Source organism: Puma concolor, chromosome F2, assembly GCF_028749965.1.
Source record: "Puma concolor isolate L17-30 chromosome F2, mPumCon1.1.hap2, whole genome shotgun sequence".
Lineage (NCBI taxonomy): Eukaryota > Metazoa > Chordata > Mammalia > Carnivora > Felidae > Puma > Puma concolor.
Genome location: NC_141684.1, coordinates 66,450,439 through 66,468,327, shown reverse-complemented (window position 1 = coordinate 66,468,327; position 17,889 = coordinate 66,450,439). Strand labels below are relative to the sequence as shown.

General features: G+C 35.0%; 1 protein-coding gene across 9 annotated transcripts in view; it reads left to right on the top strand.

The window, feature by feature from the left end:
• The window catches only part of CSPP1 (centrosome and spindle pole associated protein 1), a 153,260-nt gene that overhangs the window by 58,755 nt on the left and 76,616 nt on the right, over nucleotides 1–17,889 (top strand). For 7 of the 9 annotated variants that reach the window (XR_015246755.1, XR_015246756.1, XM_086695380.1 and 4 more), the window contains 5 exons: nucleotides 3,622–3,715; nucleotides 4,752–4,809; nucleotides 6,504–6,712; nucleotides 8,825–8,946; nucleotides 9,309–9,387. Coding sequence is in view for 7 of the 9 variants with exons in the window: in XM_086695380.1 (XP_086551506.1) it covers nucleotides 3,622–3,715; nucleotides 4,752–4,809; nucleotides 6,504–6,712; nucleotides 8,825–8,946; nucleotides 9,309–9,387 (562 nt within the window). In the remaining 2 variants the exon portion in view is untranslated. The remainder of the gene's footprint in view (nucleotides 1–3,621; nucleotides 3,716–4,751; nucleotides 4,810–6,503; nucleotides 6,713–8,824; nucleotides 8,947–9,308; nucleotides 9,388–17,889) is intronic. The other 2 variants (XM_086695382.1, XM_086695381.1) reach the window with 1 other exon arrangement.

The following is a 17,889-nucleotide window of genomic DNA, read 5'->3' as shown; positions in this document are numbered from 1 at the left end:
CAGGCAGAAATGGCAGTGCTTAAAGTGCTCACCTCATTAGTTTTCTTTCTCTCAGGTAGTACAGTCCTTGGCTACCTGTTGTCCAGTGTCTGAAAAACAGTTATGGTAAAACCTTGGATTGTGAGTAATTTGTTCTGCAAGTGTTCTGTAAGACGAGCATACATTTCTAATAAGTTTTAACTTGATAAATAAGTGATGTCTTGCAATATGAGTAGTCTGTGATGCCAAATGTCACATGATTACAACTGAGCCAGTGGTTCTTGAAATTTGCTTTAATATACAAGTGCTTTGGATCACAAGCATAGAACGAATTATGCTCACAAACCAAGGTTTTACTATATTTCATATTTTGCCTAGTTTTGTTATTTTCTTTTATGGTAGAAAGTTAAGTTCTGTGTTTATTACTCCATCATGGTCAGAAGTAGAATGGATAGATCTACTTTAATATAAAAGATTATTATTAACCTTAGTGTTATTTGTCTTACTCCTCTGGGAACTTCACAATTGCTGACATCTGTGTTTAATGGGCATACTTAGATGCTGTATGTTCACTGATGGTTGGGAAACTAATAATTAAGGTAGTAGAGAAATTTCTGGCTCAATTGCATTTTTGCTATCCTGTGATTTGTGTGGTGTTTCAGATGATGCATGTCTAGATTAAGAGGTTATTTTGTGTCACTAACATATGCAATAATAACGTTGATGAAAGAAATTTAAGATGACACAAATGGAAAGATATTCCATGCTCATGGGTTAGAAGAATTAATATTATTAAAATGTCTGTGCTACCCACCATAGTCTACAGATTCAGTGCAATTCCAGCAGAATACCAATAGAAGTTTTTACAAAACCAGAAAAAAATAATACTAAAATTTGTATTGAACGACACAAAAGACAGTGAATAGCCAGAGTAATTTTGAGAAAGGAAAACAATACTGGAGGTATCACAATTCCAAATTTCAAGATAGTATCACAGGGCTACAGTCAGTAACCAGAACAGTATGGTACTGGCACAAAAATAGATACATAGATCCATGGAACTGAATAGGGAGCCCAGAAATAAACCCACACTTACATAGTTAATTAATCTATGACAACTGAGGAAAGAACATACAATGGGGAAAAGACAGCCCCTTTAATAAATGGTGCTAGGAAAACTGAACATCTACATGTAATAGAATGAAACTGGGCCACTTTCTTACATCGTACACAAAAATAAACTCGAAATGGGTTAAAGACTTAAATGTGAGACCAGAAACTAAAAAAAAAGTCCTAGAAGAGAACACAGGCAGTAATTTCTCGGACATCAGCTGTAGCAACATCTTTGTAGAAATGTCTCCTAAGGCAAGGGAAACAAAAGCAAAAATAACCTTTTGGAACTACACTAAACTAAACTAAACTAAACTAAACTAAACTAAACTAAACTAAACTAAAATTCCTTCCACAGCAGAGGTAATCATCAACAAAATGAAAAGGCATCCTAGTGAACGGGAGAAGATATTTGCAAGTGATATATCTGATAAGGGGTTAATATCCAAAATATATAAAGAACTTATACAACTCAACACCAAAAAAAAAAAAAAAAAAAAAATCCAATTAAAAATGGGCAGCAAACCTGAATAGATATTTTTTCCAAAGAAGACCTACAGATGACCAACAGATACATGAAAAGATGCTCAGCATCACTAATCATCAAGGAAATGCAAATCAAAAACACAATGACATATCACCTTCTACTTGTCAGAATGGTTAGAATAAAAAAAAGACAAATAACAAGTGGTGGTGAGGATATCGAGAAAAAGGAATTCGTGTATTATTGATGAGAATGCAAATTGGACAGCTACTGTGGAAAACAGTATGTAGGTTCCTCAAGAAATTAAAAATAGAAATGATCCAATAATTCTACTGGGTATTTACCCAAAGAAAATGAAAACACTAATTTAAAAAGATATATGTACTCCTATGTTTATTGCAGTATTATTTATAATAGCCAAGATATGGAAGCAACCTAAGTGTCCCTTCAATTGACAAATGAATAATGAAGAAGTATATATAGACAATAATGTGTGTGTAATAACACAACCACGAAAAGGATGAGATTGTGTCATTTGCAACAACATGGGTGGACCTAGATGTTATTACACTTAAGTGAAATCAGAGAAAGATGACTACTGTATGATTTCACTTGGATGTGGAATCTGAAAAACAAATTAATAAACAAATATGTGGAGTCAGACTTATAAATACAGAGAACAAAGTGATGGTTGCCAGAGGGGAACAGAGTGGGAGGATGGGCAAAATGGATGAAGGGGTGTGGAAGATACAGGCTCAGATATGGAATGAATAAGTCATGAGAATAAAAGGCACATCATAGGGAATATAGTCAGTGATACTATAATAACATTATATGATTACAGATGGTAGCTGCAGTAGTGGTGAACGTGGCATAATGTATAGACTTGTTGAATCAAGGTTGTACACCTGAAACCAATGTAACATTGTGTGTCAACTATAGCCTAAAAAAAAAAAAAAAAAAAATCACCTCTAAGTCCAAAAAATTAAATGCAGTAATAATGATCTTCTGCGGATATAAATGTTTGCACAACTTGATTTGCACATGATACCTGGGTGAGAGGTTTATATTTTTTTCTGTAGAACTGAGGTAGAATTTGAGCAGGGTACCAGTGTGATTAGTGTTGTGTTTTAAGACAGTTAATCTTACACAAATAAGCTGCATTTATTGGAGCAGAGGGAGGGGAATGGAGAAACTAATTAGGAGGTTATTGCTGCAGTCTAGGTGAAATGTAGATAGGTTGGATCCAAGGTTAATTGTGGTGAGAATAGAAAGAGGATCTGAATATGAAGTGAATAAGAGAATGAGCAATCAAAGTTATAGCAGGTTTTGAGGTTCAATGATCAGGCCATTAACAGAAAACAAAGAAGGGCAATTGCTTTTGAAGTGTTCATTTTGGACATACTTGTTAAATTTAAGGGGCTTGTGGGAGTTATTAGTGGCAATTATTATCTCAATTATTAGAAAAATGGGGATGGAGATTATTAGAGTATTCTCTTATTTAAGGTTTTTGAGGTGTAGAGGTTTGGGAAAGAGTAATGTATCTTGTGATTGACATATAGTAAATATTCATAAATTGTGAAATTAATTGAAGAGGTAATGATACATGATTTTACCTTTTATATTTTCTGCACATGCAGTACTCTTTGATATAATTAAAAATTATATTTATATTATTTAAAATTCGAGTTTCTAGTTGCAAATGTTGCTTAAGAGTTAAGACCAGTTTGTGAGATGCTCTGACAGCGCAGACTCTCTCTCTCTCTGCCCCTCTCCTGCTTGTGTGCATGCGCCTTCTCTCTCTCACTCTCTAAATAAGTAAATAAATCATCTTAAAAAAAGAGGGCCAATTCCCCCCCCCCCCTTTTTTTTAAGTTTATTTATTTATTTTGAGAGCGAGCACAAGTGTGAGCGGGGGGAGGGGCAGAAAGAGAGGGGGAGAGAGAATCTCTCTCAATCTCAATGTGAGCTGAAACACAAGTTGGATTCTTAACCAACTGAGCCACTCAGATACCACTAGACAGTTTTTTTTTCTTACCACTTTCTAGGAGGTGAAGATCGAGAACTTATTCAAAGAAGGAAGGAGAAATACAGACTAGAACTACTAGAACAAATGGCCGAACAACAGAAGAACAAGAGACGGTAATGAAAGGTTTGCATTTAAAAAAGATGTTTTGAATTTAAAATGCATTTGTGTAAAATGACATGGTGATAAACAATTACATAGTAAAATAATGGAATATTTTTCCTAAGATGATTATGTATCTGTAAATCACTTCCATTTCAGCCTCTGCAATGTACATCAATCTGCCAGGGTGGTAGAACAAATACTATGGGAGTGTTCATTTACTGTGTCATATAGGTAGCAAATGAGACGATGTGTATATCCTATAGTAGGCCTTGTAGATACCTTTATTAATTTCTTCAGTTTTTGATTTTGGGTAGCATTTAGTGTAATCTACATGCCCACTATATTATCTCATATGTAGTAACAAATATGAAATGGAAGTATTTTGTCTTATATAATGTGAAATGATTAGCATACCCATAAATGCAATATAAAAATAATCATGATAAATTGATAGATATTTATATTGTATACAAGTCCTAGTGTTTGCAATCTTTCTTGTAGAAATACCTGTGAAATACTAATTATAGTTTACAAGTAGGATTAGATATCTTGGTTCTGGAGAATTTTGAGACCTACCATCTTTTAGTTTTGCTTTTTTCCCTCTATCTTAGAGAAAGCCAATATCTCCTGTCTTACATTTATAATTTTTTAGCATCAGTTTCTTAAAAACTCTTATTAGAAGCTTATTAGAAAGTATGGTATTAATTTTTAAATTTTTACCCTTCCTTTTGCCAACAAAATATACATGTATCCTAAATGTCTTTGTTTCATGAAGTGAAGATTTTGTTTTACTTCTGTACTTTATTCTGTGTGAATTGCTGAGGCTTCTAAGTACTTGAGGCACTTACTGTAAGTCAGTTTACAGGTGAATTTGCACCAAATCAAAAATTGAGTTTTCAGAATTATTTAAGGCTTTATTATAAGTAAATAGAATTATTTGTACTTGAAGATGTTATTGCATGGACTTTGTGCTAAAATTTGCCTTAGTAATGATTTTGATTATGTTTACTTTAACTGTTTAATATATAGAATTTTAATTTTGTTCAGAGAAAAAGATATGGAACTCAGGGTTGCAGCTTCTGGAGCACGAGACCCTGAGAAATCGGTAAGGGTTCCTGGAATCTTTTAATGTTTGCTCTTTGATTTAAATAAGCCTCAAAGGTGGTGGCAAGTGGAGATAGAAGATATTGGGGGAAATATAAGCATAGACCAATTTGAATAGTAATAAATTCAATTCTCATAAAATTTAAGTTCTAACTCTTGTTTATTTCTCTAAGATAATTTTTCCTTTTTCATATGTGCATCATTTTTTTAGTTTGTTTTTAAATTAGTTCTTTCTACTTGGTTCAAATGCACTATTGCAGGAAAAGTTATCTCAATTCAATCTACAATAGACATTAATATTTTTCTTGAGTTTTTCTTGTATAGGAATGATTTCCAAAGAAACTGAAACCTTTGATTCTAGTGTTTAAGCATTTTAGTAATTTTTATTTAATGTAGGACTAGAGAGATAATAATCTTGTTTTTACTTTAATTTTGCAATTCTCATTAAATGGAATGAATTACATCATTGCAGTTAAGTGGGGAGGAGGTAATATTTTATTGCTCTTCTCAAATTGTGCTTTTTCTGTAGTGGGATCTGTAGAATGTATTTGCTAACACAAGTTTTTGTCTACCTTTGATGACTAAGAAACTTTAATTTCATTAAAAAGTTCATTCCTGCAAAGAATACAGCAACTTAAAATTATTCAAATATGGGCAGCTTTTGATACACTTTTACTTGTGCTGAGTATATATCCTGTGGGTTGCCCATTTGAAGAAGTGTAATACTGGACCAGTATCACTCCCAGGGTGCTTGACTGCTCATAGAATAAAACTTTTAGATTAATCTGAGAAATGATTCCTGAGGAATTAAACATGTTGGGGAAAAAAAGGATAATTCCAAAGCTAAATACATTTTCTTCTATTAATGGATACCTTGGAAATAATTTATATAATCAAAAACTTTCTTTTAATATCTTGAACTTTTTAATGTAATATGGTAGTATGTTATTAAACATTTGATTTATAGTTACATTAGTATTTGATGGGCATTCCTATTTATATTTAAATGAAACAACCTTTAGAATGTCAAGTGGCTTTATGAGGGTAGATAAACACATTAGACATAATAGACCAATACTTTTGGGTTTACTTTTGATGTCAAATTTTAGAAGAGGATACATAAATGATGTTCTGAAGTGGGGGTTAGCAAACTATAGCCTTGGCCAAATCTAGTTGCTTCCTAGTTTTGTAAATAAAGTTGTATTGTATGGCTGCACACCCTCACTCATTGTTTTACATTTTATTTTGGGCTACTTTAGCATTTGAAGATACCACAGGCCCTGCAAAGCCTGATCAACTTACTCTCTGGCTCTTTACAGAAAACCTTGGCTAATCATTCTAGAGAACACTTAATGTCAGAAATGTCAATTGGATAGAGAAACAGCACAATGTTGTATAATAAGAATTTTACATTCAGCATTAATATCTGCCTCTAATCTTTGCTTGATTATTTATTAATGGTGAGACATCAGGTGATTCATGTACTTCCATGTGGGGGCTTCAATTTCAAATGGGAGCTTCAGTTACCCCATTTATAAAATAAGGATTGGATCTTCAAGGCCTTTTATTGCTGTAAAATTCTTTTATTCTGTGACAGTCTGATATAGAGGGTCTTTTGAGGTCCCTTCCACCTTTAAATTTCTACCTTTAAATTTATGATTTTATGTAACAAACAGACTTTTTTCTTTATTTTAGCCTGATAGACTAAAGCAGTTTAGTGTGGCACCAAGACACTTTGAAGAGAAGATACCACCTGAAAGACCCAGAGTAGCTTTCCAGACACCTCTCCCTCCCTTACCTGCCCCATCTGCCCCACCCATCCCATCAGTTCACTCCATCCCATCTCAAAATGAAGACTTGCACAATGGACCCAGCTGCACCCTTGGTGAAATGGTGCCTCCCAGGTGCTTGTTTAAAATGTTTTGTGTTTGGGAATTAGGTAAGGTATCATTATATTTCATGTTGAGAAGGATTTGCTGAAGTGAATACAGTTATCCTTCAGAGATTTTTGTACAAATAACAGCTTCTGTCAAAGAATTTCTCTTGAGATTTGTTTGCATTGTTGGTCTTTTGTTATAAAACAAGGGAAATCCTTACAACATTCTTTTATTGTTTAAAGATGCTTAGTATTTTTAGAATGAGTAACTACATTTGGTATATAGCTTTAGGTTACATTTTAGAATATCTATTTTTTAAAAACTTTTAACATACAAAAGCTATATATTTTCTTAAATTTTGTAATTTCCACTTGGCAAACAGTGAATACTTTCAGTTTAAGCAAAACAAAGTTTCTAATGTGACTTTTTTGTATATATTACTTTATTTCAGCTTGTGTTTCCTTCAACTCTTTCTCTGTGATTGCTTACAGGCTATGCAAATCAAATTCCTGAAATAAAAGGTGTTGAGGTTATAAAACCTGTAACTTAGGTATTAGGATAAGGATTTGATTTTTATAGGTAAAAAGCATTAAGCCATACTAAGGCTGTACATAAAGAAAATTGTCTTGTTAACATTCAAATTTTCTGGGCTGTGCTTTCTTTCCTTAGTAGGAGTTGAGCTTATTTTTTGCTTACTATTAATGTCTTATAGAAGTGTGTTTAATCAGGTGTTTTTCTTTTTTAACATTGATATTTTTCTGTGCTGTACTTTCCTCCAGTAGGACTTGGTCTTATCTTTTGTTTAGTACGAACAAATTGTAGCGTGATGTGTATTCTGTTTATCGGGTCCTTTGTTTCTTTCATCTAATGGCTTCTTGACTCAAAAGACTAGGAGGGAGTGAAATGACAGAGCATGGTATGATGGTCTTAGCATTGGCTTAGGGATTAAAATGGTTAGCTCCACTGTCTGGATTTTGGGAAAACCACACCTTTATTAAACTTTAGTTTTCTCATTTGTAAAAGTGAAATAGTAGTTAGTGTTTCTTACCTATAGTTACAGGGTTGTTGTAAGGATCAAATTTTATATAAATCTCTATATAAATTTAAGATTTAATGATGTTGACAGTTTCCTTTCATAGCAGTTTCTTAACTACTTTGTTGATGTATCTATGCAGTGAGGATAATAAGGTTAGACACACTGAGTGACCAGTAAGTGTGAAAAATATTCATGACTGGAGAGAACTTTAATGACTTCTTAGCTCTTCAGAATTATTTTGAAGTATACAACAAGGGATAACCTGTTAAGATACACTCAAAAGTAAAACATTCTAGGATGCCCCCTTTTCCCTTTCTGGTCATCTAAATGAATTTGCCTTTTCCAATATTGGAAAATATTGCCTTGGTGGAAATAGATATTTGCTAATCAGCAATGAAGTGCTAAGGTAGAGGTTTTTAAAACATTTTAACTTCATGAAATAGAAAACATTATGCCAAGACTTTACTGTTGATATATAAGTTGTTTTTGTTTACATTATGGTTGACTTCCTTTGAGAGAACAATTAAGTTATTTTACAATTAGAAAAATACACCTTTTACCTGCCAGTCAAATGGAACCATTTATAATCCTGTTTTATACCTCTTTGCTTTTTCTTCCTGCACTGTCCTCTGTGTTACTCCAGCAACATGGCTGAAGCATTCTCTTTTCTAGAAAGCCTTACTTATTCTTTCCTCCTTACCCCTATTTGATTTAAATGTCCCTGTTCCATGTTCCTACAGCACCTCGTGTCTATTTGTATTGTTTCACTTCCATGGTATGCTTTAATTGTCTGTTTATTTTTGTGTTATTCCTGAGGGACAGGGACCATATTTGTTCAATACTTGCATATACTGACTAATTAGATGTTAATTGATTATTATTCAAAGTTTTTGTCATATAAGTATTGCGCCTTAGATTCTGAAATTTGGTAGTGTATTTTTTGCTTTTTGAATCCTTATTTTTGATGAGATTAAAGCAAGATGGTGGCTTTTCTAAAGCAGCAGTTACATTTTCAATAACATTTTTGCAAAAGAATTATGCCTTGATTTAAAAAACATTGCAGTGAAATATGAGAAAATTTTTCCAATTTTCTTTTGATACAGGATTGCACCTCTGCCTCCTCCTCCCCTGCTACCACCTTTGGCTGCTAATTATCGGACTCCTTATGATGATGCGTACTATTTTTATGGGGCCAGGAATACTTTGGATCCCAGTCTTGCTTATTGTAAGTTATCTATAGGGTAAACATGTTTTCCTAGTGGTTCAGTCAGGAAAATTATTTTTTTTTGTAAGCAAAAATAAATAAGTTGGAAAAGCACAGCTTTACTTAATTCAAATATTACATGTTTATTGACTTAAAAATGTCCTATTTTAAAACTCAACTATATTGCTTAGTTATTTCTTTTTTGTTTAGCTTTAAGAAATAACTATTTTGTGGTTTCTTGCAATGCTCTTTGCTCACTCCCAACTGAGAAGGAAATACGGAATTTTTTCCTTAGGTGACATTTTTAGTATGTGACTTTTTCTTTATGGATAAAGTGTTAATACACGGGTTCTCTGAAATAAATGTGTTTGTTTTCTTTTAAGATGGTCCGGGAATGATGGGAGGACAGCCTGCAGCTTATGTTAGTGCTCCTGTCACCCAACAGCCAGCACAGCCTATTATGTAAGTTGTTAAAATAATAATTTCTTTCAAAATTAATTTTTCTTCCATAGAACCTGTATTAATCATTTTTTGTCTTCAGAACAGATGTAACTTTAACTGTCAATTATTGTGTAACCTGCACGTTCAAAGTATTGCTTTTAGTCTGTGTTCATGGAAAGTACATTTAAAAAATAAAGAGTAATCTCACTTTCATGTTAGAAAAGTCATTCATACATATTATTGATAAATAAAAATATAAATAGGCATATACAAAAATTGAAATCACCTAAATCCCACTCATCTAGTGATAGATGTATCTAAATAAGCATTCAGGAAGTCCTTTTATGTACTTGTATAAACATACACACAACATACACCAAAATTATGTTATACACTATAATTATTATTCTGTAACCTGCTTTTAAATTAACAGTATGTCATAAATATCTTTTGCATGTTAGTATACTTTGTAGCATCATTATTTAAAATTAAACTATTTATTTTGAGATAATTATGGATTCCCATGATGGAATTGTAAGAAATAATATAGAGACATCTTGTATACCCTTTGCCCAGTGTCTTCTAATGCTAAGATCTTATAAAACTATGGTATAGTAGCACAGCCCAGATATATGACATTGGGTACTGTCACGATACAGAACACTTCCATCTTCACAAAGATTCATTATGATTACCTTTTATATTATAGCCACATGTAGTTCTTTCCTGCTCCTACTCCTTCCATAGGCACTAGGAACAACTAATCTGGTTCCATTTCTTTTTAATACTGTTAAAAAATGCTGTATAACTCTCAACAATAGCCAAATTGTGGAAAGAGCCTAAATGTCCATCAACTGATGAATGGATAAAGAAATTGTGGTTTATATACACAATGGAGTACTACGTGGCAATGAGAAAGAATGAAATATGGCCCTTTGTAGCAACGTGGATGGAACTGGAGAGTGTAATGCTAAGTGAAATAAGCCATACAGAGAAAGACAGATACCATATGTTTTCACTCTTATGTGGATCCTGAGAAACTTAACAGAAACCCATGGGGGAGGGGAAGGAAAAAAAAAAAAGAGGTTAGAGTGGGAGAGAGCCAAAGTGTAAGAGACTCTTAAAAACTGAGAACAAACTGAGGGTTGATGGGGGGTGGGAGGGAGGGAGGGTGGGTGATGGGTATTGAGGAGGGCACTTTTTGGGATGAGCACTGGGTGTTGTATGGAAACCAATTTGACAATAAATTTCATATATTGAAAAAAATAAAAAAATGTATATATATATTTTAAATGCTGTATAAATGGAATCACATGTGTAACCTTTTGGGGTTGACTTTTTATTTTGTTCTTTATTTTTATTTTTATTTTTATTTTTATTTTTATTCATTTTTTGAGAGTGTGTGTGCATGCAAGCGGGTTGGGGCAAAGGGAGAGGAAGAGAATCTTTTTTTTTTTTTTTGGTGGGGAGAGAGAGAATCTTAAGCAGGCTACATGCCCATTGTGGAGCCAGATGGATGTGGGACTCCATCTCATGACCCTGAGATCATGACCTGAGCCAAAACTGAGAGTCAGACACTTAGCTGACTAGCCACCCATGTGCCCCAGGGTTGACCTTTTAAAATCAGCATAATTCTCTAGATATTCATCCAGATTGTTGCGTGTATAAATTGTTCTTATTGCTGAGTAACATTTCATGGTAAGGATGTACAACAGTTTGTCTAACCCTTTCATCGTTGAAGGACATCTAAGTTAGTATGAATAGAGCTACTATAAATATTTGTGTATAGGTTTTGTGTGAGTGTAGTCTTCAGTTCTTTAAGATAATTGGTCAGGAATGTTGTTGTTGGGTTATATGGTAGTTACAACTTCAGTTTTATAAGAAATTGCCAAACTGTTTTCATGGAGACTGTATTACTGTCGCGGCCGGTGCGACAAACACCGAGGTCATGGTCCTGAGGGTAGGGGAATGCAAGAAAAAAAGAGAGAAGAGAAAGTTTGGGAACAGGAGGGTCCCCTGGGCTGATGGCCCAAGTGACGGCTTTATTGTTGCTATACACAATCTTTTATAACCAGACTCTTATGGGTTAGGTCATTCTAAGAATAAACAGGTTTCTCATAATTGCTGCCCACCAAAACATTTAGTTCTGTGTTTCTTGTGCATTTTCTAGACGCGTCACAAGACCTTGTTGATAAGATTGCTAGCAAAACACAATTCCCATGTTTGTTTCTATCTGACTCGGGGTAGAAAAAGGGAGGCAGCATTACTGCCAACACCTGCAGACCACAGTCTTCAGGAATTAACTTTCTCAGCCTTGACAAGGCTTTCGTATGCCCTTGAAAATGGGGGAATGGGAGGGGGAACCACCGGGTTGGCTTGAGTCAACAGGGAACGTTGCTCGACCCGGTCTCAGCCTGGCGCCGGGGTCCGGCCTCCCACATGAATGGGAGGGGGAACCACCAGGTTGGCTTGAGTCAACGGGGAACATTGCTCGACCCGGTCTCAGCCTGGCACCGGGGCCCGGCCCACCACATATTACCATTTTTACATTTGTATTGGCAGTTTATTCAGAATCTGGTTTCTGTATGTCTTTACCAGCACTTGGTGTTGTGACTTTTGTTTATGCTACTTTAGTAAGTGTGTAATGATATATCATTGGAGATATACACACACACACACACACACACACACACACACACACACACACATACATATATATATAATTTACATCCAAGTTAGCACATGGTGCAACAATGATTTTAGGAGTAGATTCCTTAAGCCCCTTACTCATTTAGCCCATCCCCCGCTCCCACAACCCCTCCAGCAACCCTCTGTTCTCTATATTTAAGAGTCTCTTCTGTTTTGTCCCCCTCCCTGTTTTTATATTTTTTTTGTTTCCCTTCCCTTATGTTTATCTGTTTTTTATCTTAGAGCCCTCATATGAGTGAAGTCATAAGATTTTTGTCTTTCTCCAACTGACTAATTTCATTTAGCATAATACCCTCTAGTTCCATCCACGTAGTTGCAAATGGTAAGATTTCATTCTTTTTGATTTCCAAGTAATACTCCATTGTATGTGTGTATGTATGTATGTGTATGTGTGTGTATATATATATATATATATATATATATATATATATGTATGTACACATCTTTTTTTTTTTTTAACATTTATTTATTTTTGAGAGACAGAGACAGAGCATGAGCAGGGGATAGGGAGAGAGAAGGAGACACAAAATCGGAAGCAGGCTCCAGGCTCTGAGCTGTTTGTTAGCACAGAGCCCGATGCACGGCTTGAACTCATGAACTGTGAGACCATGACCTGAGCTGAAATCGGAGGCTCAACTGACTGAGCCACCCAGGCACCCCTATACCACATCTTCTTTATCCATTCATCCATCAATGGACATTTGAGCTCTTTCCATCCTTTGGCTATTGTTGATAGTGCTGCTATAAACATTGGGGTGCATGTGTCCTTTTGAAACAGCATACTTGTATCCCTTGGATAAATACCTAGTAGTGCAATTGCTGGGTCGTAAGGTAGTTCTATTTTTAATTTTTTGAGGAACCTCCATACTGTTTTCCAGAGTGGCCACACCAGTTTGCCTTCCCATCAGCAGTGCAAATGAGATCCTCTTTTTCCGCATCCTCGCCAACCTCTGTTGCCTGAGTTGTTAGCCATTCTGACAGGTGTGAGGTGGTATCTCATTGTGGTTTTGATTTGTATTTCCCTGATGATGAATGATGTTGAGCATTTTTTCATGTATCGGTTGGCCATCTGGTTGTCTTCTTTGGGGAAGTGTCTATTCATGTCTTTTGCCCATTTCTTCACTGGATTATTTGTTTTTTGGGTGTTGAGTTTGATAAGTTCTCTATAGATTTTGGATACTAACCCTTTATCTGATATGTTGTTTGCAAATATCTTCTCCCATTTTGTCGGTTGCCTTTTAGTTTTGCTGATGGTTTCCTTCACTGTGCAGAAGTTTTTTATTTTGATGAGGTCCAATAGTTCATTTTTGCTTTTGTTTCCCTTGTCTCCAGAGACGTGTTGAGTAAGAAGTTGCTGCAGCTGAGGTCAAAGAGGTTTTTGCCTGCTTTCTCTCGAGGATTTTTATGACTTCCTGTCTTTTGTTTAGGTCTTTCATTCATTTTGAGTTTTTTTTTGTGTATGGTGTAAGAAAGTGGTCCAGGTTCATTTTTCTGCATGTCACTGTCCAGTTTTCCCAGCACCACTTGCTGAAGAGAGTGTCTTTAATTTTTATTTATTTTTTTTTTGCATTTGACAATGTTTAATGCTTACTCTTGGTATACATTTTCAGCAAACTAGAATCAAAAGAAAATTTTCTACATCAGTGTACCAATTATCAATTATTTGACTTTCAACTTCATATCAACTCTTCTTTACCCTGTTTTGTGGTGCTGGAGTTTCTTTACCAGCATTTCTTCTTTACCAGCTGCCCCAAGTTTGGCTTTATCAGCACAAGGTGCAGCAGGAACACTGTAAGTTTCCATCTGGTATAATTTTCTTTCAGCCTGAAGAACTTTGTTTGGTTTTTCTTATAATGTAGGATTTTTTTGAGATAAATTATCGTAGTTTTATTTGTCTTTATTTTAATTTCATTATGGAAAGATAGTTTTCCTACATATAGAATTGTAGGTTGTTTTCTTTTAGCATTTCAAATTCTACTGTCTGTGTCTATTGTTTTTGTGAAGTATGCAGTCCTCTGAATTCATGGTCTATCTTATTAGATTGTGTCTTTTTCTTTGGCTGCTTTCAAGGTTTTCTCTTTTATTTTTGGTCTTCAATAATTTGACTATGGTACTTCTAGGTGGAGTTTTCTGTCTCTTTATCTTTTTAGGGATCACCAAGGCTCTTGAATCTTTAAATTTATGTCTTTACCAAGTTTGGGCAACTTTTGGTCATCATTTTCTCAATTGTTTTTCTGCTCCATTGCCTCTTTTTTCTCCTGATAATCTCATTGCAAGTATTTTACCTCTTTCAGTATTGTCCCACAAACCAATTTTGGGCAAGTCCCTGGCTGTGATTTCGTTTTGACGTTTCTTTTATGGAGAATTCTTCCATCTTGTCATTTTGGCTAAGTTTCTGTCTTTTGTGTGTTTTGAAAGCTTATTATGTTTCTGCACCTGAGAGTAATGCTGTATTTAAAAGGGGTCATACACTGTCCAGGGCCTGGCACTTCAGGAAATGTTTCTGGTATATGCTGTGTATGCTCTTGGAGTTTTCGCTGCTCTTTCCCCCATGTCAATCCTCTGTAGAGCTCCTCCTTGCTTGCAGTGGGGAGTGTTTGGACCTATAACTAGGTGCGCTTTGATTTGGTTGTTAAAATAAGCCTTGCAGCACTTGCACATTGTCTCCCTCCAATCTTGAAGATCCTTCTGCTAATCAGTCCTCCAATCGTTCCAAGTGATCTGACCTCAAAACAGCTGTGTTTGAAGAACACGGAAAGCCTAGGGTTCCTCTAAGAGACTGCCTTTATTCCATTGGATATTTGTTCCTGCTTTGTCAAAGATTAGTTGGCCTTAGGTTTGTGGGTCCATTTCTGGGTTCTCTATTTTGTTCCGTTGACCTGAGTATCTGTTTTTATGCCAGTATCATACTGTCTTGATGATTACAGCTTTGTAATACAGCTTGAAGTCTGGGATTGTGATGTCTCCAGGTTTGGTTTTCTTTTTCAAGATTGCTTTGTCTATTTGGGGTCTTTTCTGGTTCCATACAAATTTTAGGATTGTTTGTTCTAGCTCTGTGAAGAATGCTGGTGTTATTTTGATAGGTACTGCATTGAATGTATAGATTGCTTTGGGTAGTATCGACATTTTAACAATATTTGTTCTTCCTATCCAGGAGCATGGAATATTTTTCCATTTTTTTGTGTCTTCCTCAATTTCTTTCATAAGCTTTCTATAGTTTTCAGTGTATAGACTTTTCACCTCTTTGGTTAGGTTTATTCCTAGGTATTTTATGGTTTTTGGTGGAATTGTAAATGGGATGGATTCCTTGATTTCTCTTTATGTAGCTTCATTATTGGTGTATAGGAATGCAACCTATTTCTGTGCATTGAATTTATGTCCTGTGACTTTGCTGAATTCATGGATCAGTTCTAGCAGTTTTTTGGTGGAACCTTTTGGGTTTTCCATATAGAGTATCATGTCATCTGCAAGGGGTGAAAGTTTGACCTCGTCCTGGCTGATTTGGATGCCTTTTATTTCTTTGTGTTGTCTGATTGCTGGGGCTAAGACTTCCAATACTATGTTGAATAATAGTGGCTAGAGTGGACATCACTGTCTTTTTCCTGAGCTTAGGGGGAAAGCTCTCAGTGTTTCCCCTTTGAGAATGATATTAGTGATGGGTCTTTCATATATGGCTTTTATGATCTCGAGGTATGATCCTTCTGTCCCTACTTTCTTGAGGGTTTTTATCAAGAAAGGATGCTGTATTTTGTCAAATGCTTTCTCTGCATCTATTGAGAGGATCATGTGGTTCTTGTCCTTTCTTTTATTGATGTGATGTATCACCTTGATTGTTTTGTGGATATTGAACCAGCCCTGCATCCCAGGTATAAATTCCACTTGGTCGTGGTGAATTATTTTTTTAACATAGTGTTGGATCTGATTGGCTAGTATCTTGTTGAGGATTGTATCATTGGAGTTTTAATTTACATTTCCCCAATAATGATGATGCTTAACATCTTTTCATGTATTTATTTGCCATCTATAAATCTTTGATGAAATGTTTCTTGATGTGTTTTACACATTTTAAATTGGAGTTTCTTTTTTTAAGTTTATTAATTTTGAGAGAGAGAGAAAGAGAGATGTAGGAGCAGAGAGAGGGAGATGGAGAATCCCAAGCAGGCTCCACTTTGTCAGCACAGAGCCTGATGCAGGGCTTGAAGTCACAAACCATGAGATCATGACCTGAACTGCAATCAAGAGTCAGATGCTTAACCTACTGAACCACCCAGATTACCCTGGAGTTTTTTTTTAAACTATTGAGTTTTGAGAGTTCTATATCCTGAATACTAGCTCTTTGTCAGATGTATATATTGTGCAAATATTTTGTCAGTATAAAGCTTGTCCTCATCCTTTGAGTAGGGTTTTGCATAGAGGAAAAGTTTGTTTTATTCTATTTATTAGTTTATTTTATTTTTTATTTATTTTCTAATTTTATTTTAAATTCTAGTTAGTTAACATACAGCAATATTGGTTTCAGGAGAATTCAGTGATTGATTCATCACTTATATACAACACCCAGTGCTCATCATAACAAGTGCCCTCAATAGCTATCACCTATCTATCCCATCCCCCACCCAACTCCCTCCATCAACCCTCAGTTTGTTCTTTATCTTTCAGAGTCTTTTATGGTTTGTTTCCCCTCTTTTTTTTCTCCCCACCCCCATATGTTCATCTGTTTTGTCAAATTCCACATATGAGTGAAATCATACGGTATTTGTCTTTCTCTCTCAGACTATTTTGCTTAGTGTAATACACTCTAGCTCCATCCATATCATTGCAAATGACAAGATTTCACTCTTTTGGATGACTGAGTAATATTCCTGTGTGTGTGTGTGTGTGTGTGTGTGTGTGTGTGTGTGTGTATACATCTTCTTTATCCATTCAGCAGTTGATGGAGATTTGAGCTCTTTCCATAGTTTCGCCGTTGTTGATAATGCTGCTGTAAACATTGAAGTGCATTTATCTGTTCAAATCAGTATTTTTATATCCTGTGGGTAAATACCTAGTAGTGCAATTGCTGGATCATAGGGTAGTTCTATTTTTAACTTTTTGAGGAATCTCCATACTGTTTAATAGAGTGGCTACACCACTTGAGCAAAACTTAAAATTTGATCAAGCCCAATTTATCGGTTTTTCCTTTTATGGATCATATTTTTAGTGTCAAGTCTAATATTCTTTTTCTGGGTCTCGATCCCAAAGATTTTCTCTTGTTTTTTTCTTTCCCTAATAAATGTTTTGTTGTTGTACACTAAAGTCCGTGATCCATTTTGACTTAATTTTGGATAAGATGTGAGGCTTAGAGTGAAGGTTTGTTTGTTTGTTTGTTTGTTTATTTATTTATTTATTTATTTATGCGTGCCTGCCTGCCTATGGGTGTCCAGTGGTGCCCAGCATAGTTTGTTAATGAGTGTTTTTCCTGTATTGAATTGCTTTTGCACTTTTGTCAAAATCCATTGGACATATTTGTGTGAGTCTCTTTCTGGGATTCTGTATTCTATTCCATTGATCTATGTGTCTGTCCGTATGCTGGGAGCATTGATTATTGTAGTGATGCAGTAAGTTTTGAAATTGGGGAATTGTGAGTTCTCCAAATTGGTTTTGCTTTACCAGGATTGCTTTGACTATTCTAGGTCATTTGCATTTGAATATAAATTTTAGGGTAAGCTTGTCAGTTTCTGCAAAAAGGCAGTAGAGATTTTGATAGAGATTATATAGAATCCACAGATCTGTTTAGTATTAGCATCTTAATTTTTTATTGTGGTAAAATACACC